The 4,224-nt window shown below is 38.1% G+C and overlaps 1 protein-coding gene across 1 annotated transcript in view; it reads right to left on the bottom strand.

The window, feature by feature from the left end:
• Positions 1 to 2,783: 2,783 nt before the first annotated feature.
• LOC107105114 (chromo domain-containing protein cec-1-like) overlaps positions 2,784 to 4,224 on the bottom strand; it is a gene marked incomplete at its 3' end in the record, with an annotated part of 11,868 nt that continues 10,427 nt past the window's right edge. Inside the window, exon 3 of the mRNA XM_015405228.1 lies at positions 2,784 to 3,023. Coding sequence (XP_015260714.1) covers positions 2,784 to 3,023 — 240 coding nt within the window. The remainder of the gene's footprint in view (positions 3,024 to 4,224) is intronic.

The following is a 4,224-nucleotide window of genomic DNA, read 5'->3' on the forward strand; positions in this document are numbered from 1 at the left end:
TTGACACCTGTGGTTTAGACAAACAAGGTTTCCATCTAGTATGAATTATGCATTAGACACATAAATAAAATCTTCATTGCTCCAAAAAACTGAAAGAACAAAAACATTTTTATTTCTACTATGGCAATTTTGGCTTTATTTCTTCAATTTGCCCCCTGGTCACTGCTGCTCAGGGACCAAAGTAGATTTTAATTCACAGGGTTTTGATATGAAAAAAGAAAAATACAGAGAGAATCTACATCATTTCCTTTTAATCCCCTGGCAATCGTACATTTAATGATTATGCCAACTTAAATATTTAAAGGAAACAAACTGTTTTAATGACAATACAAAGAAACATTTACATCAAAAACTTTTGCCACAAATCGTACAAGAGAAAGACTTCTCACCTGTGTGAATTTTGATGTGTTCATTCAAATGAGACTTTAAGGCTAATCTTTTTCCACAGAAAAGATATTTGAAAGGCTTCTCACAAGTGTGAGTTCTCGTGTGTGTTAAGATCATATTTAAAAGTGAAGCTTTTTCCACAGGACATAGATTTGAAAGGCTTCTCACCTGTGTGAGTTTTCATGTGTAAGCCAAAAGGGAAAAAGGGTCCCAGCGTTCTCACACACCTCGCTCTTCTAGCTGTTCCACCTTAACGAGTTGTTTTCTGCAATTTCATATCATAAAAATAAAACAGGCCGAACTCCTGTCTGCGGCACTGTCTGTGCTAAGGATGGGACTTCACATGCTAATGGCTTGGATTCTTTAGCAAACATTGCCCCCCTGTGGTACTTGTATGTTACTATCACAAGTTGTTCAGGAATGCCCAGGAACAGCACTGGTTCTAATTATAGCCCCGGCCTGTATAAGAGTCCGGCCAGTATTTACCTCTGGCGACAGTGAGACAGACCATTATTAGGGACCCAGCTGCTAATGGAATACAGGCCAATTTTAGAGGATTTACGGTACTTCAATTAAAATCATTTAAAATCATAATTGTCCAAGATGACCAAAACAAAAAGGATTTGATTTTTTAGTCATATCCTCATCATTCATTCAAACTTTCTTCCATTATTGATCTGCAGTCATTGGTATATTGCAGCCACTATGTTCACATTGCTCTTGGCTGTAGTTGGATAATTTGCTTCAAACCAAATAGAAACACCTCTGATTCAAATTGCCATTTTTTGTTTTTCTTTGATAAGTTTGCTTAAAGTTCACATTTTTGTTGGATTGAAACTGTTGGAATAATTATGTATAAGATACTTAAGGTTTGTTCTTATGATGTATAATGTGTGACATATCACTGTTCCAGAGAGGTGTTGCACAAGCAGTATAGGTCAACTCTCAGGAAGTATTGCTCAAGCTTAACAAAACCAGGAGGTTCATTTGAATGCAAGATATTTAAATGCAAATTGACCTGTTCACTGAGGCTGCAAATTGAATTGTATTTCTTGTTTCCTATTCCTTTAGCGCAACCTCAGCTTGTGTAACTAGGCCCCCCCTGACTTTAATAAATAGCGAGGATAAAGCTAAAGACCGGCAGAGTGGGTTGGAGATGTACCTGCACGGTCTCTTCCTACTCTCCTCGAGAGTAAAAATAATTCTGACTCTGTGCCTTTCTCTCCTTGTTTTACAGTGTTTTAGATGTTAGACCTGACAGAAACACAGCTATTTCATCACAGGTCAAACATGGAAAAGGCCTCTACTGTTCGTTCCTGTGGGGTTAACTGATGTGAATTCTTATGTGAAAGAATAAATCTCTAATTTTAAGATTGGTTTATTGTGTCATAGATGAAACATGTTTCTTACATGAGTCGCCATGTGTTTAGTCAAGCAAATTTTTTGAGTGAAACTTTTTCCGCAGGACATACATTTGAAAGGCTTCTCACCTGTGTGAGTTTTCATGTGTTTAGCCAAATTACTTTTTAGAGTAAAACTTTTGCCACAAATCGTACAAGAGAAAGACTTCTCCCCAGTGTGAATTTTGATGTGTTCATTCAAATGAGACTTTAAGGCAAATGTTTTTCCACAGAAAAGACATTTGAAAGGCTTCTCACCAGTGTGAGTTCTCATGTGTATGTTAAGATCATAATTAAAAGTGAAGCTTTTTCCACAACACATACATTTGAAAGGCTTCTCACCTGTGTGAGTTTTCATGTGTTTAGCCAAATTACTTTTTAGAGTAAAACTTTTGCCACAAATCGTACAGGAGAAAGGCCTCTCACCTGTGTGAATTTTGATGTGTTCATTCAAATTAGACTTCGAGGCAAAGCTTTTTCCACAGGACATACAATTGAAAGGCCTCTCACCTTTGTGATTTTCGATGTGTGCACTGAAGTGAGAGTTTAAGGTAAAGCTTTTTCCACTGGAAAGACATTTGACAGGCTTCTCGCCAGTGTGAATTCTGATATGTCTGTTAAGATTACATTTCGTTGTGAAGCTTCTTCCACAGGATAGACATCGGAAAGGCTTCTCACCAGTGTGAATTCTCATGTGTTCAGTCAAATTACCTTTTTCAGTAAAACTTTTGCCACAAACTGTACAGGAGAACGGCTTCTCACCTGTGTGAATTCTCACATGTTTAGTCAAATGAGACTTTAAGGCAAAGCTTTTTTCACAGAAAAGACATTTGAAAGGCTTCTCACTTGTATGAATTTGGATGTGTCTCTCAAAATTAGATTTCTCAAGAAAGATTTTTCCACATGACAGACATTCATAAATGTTCTGACCAGTGTGAGTTCTAATATGAACTATTAAATCTTCTTTTATTAAAAAGTTTTCTCCACATGTAATACATCGGAAAGGTTTCTCCCCTGTATCTGGAGTGTCCTCCATGAGAACAAGCTGCTCTTCATGCTCACTAATGGGGAGCTCCATGGTTTCCTCTTTTGTCCAGGGATGTTCTGGCTTTTGCTGCTCTTCTTTGATCTGCAGAGGTTCTAGTTCCTCTTGGTCCAAACTGGAATTTCCCTCCTGTTCACAGAGCTGCTGGTCAGAGAAATCCTCCTCTTTTCCAACATAATCCTGCAGGCGGTCTGGAAAGACAAACACAGAAAAAAGACTTTCTATTGTACTTTAAGAAAGGACACTTCACTTTAATCATCCCGTTGTTGATCCAACAACATACAAACAGACTAGAACTGCATCTTCTAGCATTCACTGCAGCTCTGACGCCACAATCACTGTTCATAAAATGCTGGTTAATGCTCCACCATTTGGCAAGATTAAGACCTCCACTTTTATCATCAAAGCTTTAAAATCTGTATGAATGGATTACCTGCAGATTCTTAACCATTAAAGAAATGTTTATTTTTACATTTTTTTACATTTATTTTTTAGCTGAACTGTCCAGGTTTTACAATGCCTTTCTCCCAGAGGCTGCTGGAGAACCGAGGGTATGCACAAACATTTATCACAGAAGGCTAAAAGAAAAGGGAGGCACACTCTAGAAAGCCAGAGCTCCATCGCATTCTGGCCTAATCAAACTCTTTTTCTAGCAATCTGTCTTCGCTGACCTCAGTACAGAGCTAGATTGTAAACCTTCTGACTCAAACTCCTTAGACAATTAGTAGAGAAATATTTAAAAGTATGGAAAAAAAGACTAAATGTACCCCTTACAATATGGCTAATAAGCACATTATACACCTTAAGTCCATAGAGTAATGAAAAAGCCAATTGTTCCATTTGAACTATTTGAAATGCAGAGACGTGTATAACAACATGTCAACCAGAGGCACAAGGCTAAAGCTAAACAAATATTTCTGCGACTGTTTTAGCTTGAATATCCTCTATTTCTTTTAGAAAAATGTGCGAAAGGATTTTTGCCTTTGTAGATTGAAAAGATGTTTGTGTGTTCCCTTTCAACGGAATTTCGTAAGAAGTTGATCTATCAGTTAGCATTGTTGTTGCGCCATATGCCATGATCATGGTTCTTGGACATTGGGAACCAGTGTCCATATTTAATCTTGACATGATGACCAGAGAAGAGGATAAAAGTTTGGCTCACAAGCAGCTCTAAGATCTCTGCAACCCCAACAAACACCCCACCACCACCCCCAACCCCCCCGTGTCAGTTATATGGCAAGTCTTAGGCCCCGTCCACACGAAGTCAAAACGAACACGAAACGCTAATATTTTCCAGAACGTTTGTTGTAAAGACGGAGACGTAAAATAAATATGATCGTCCACACGAATGCATGAAAACGCTGCAAAATGTATGCCAGGCCTGTAAGTGGC

The sequence above is a fragment of the Cyprinodon variegatus genome, unplaced genomic scaffold (assembly GCF_000732505.1).
Source record: "Cyprinodon variegatus isolate N-32 unplaced genomic scaffold, C_variegatus-1.0 Scaffold2070, whole genome shotgun sequence".
NCBI classification, from domain to species: Eukaryota; Metazoa; Chordata; class Actinopteri; order Cyprinodontiformes; family Cyprinodontidae; genus Cyprinodon; species Cyprinodon variegatus.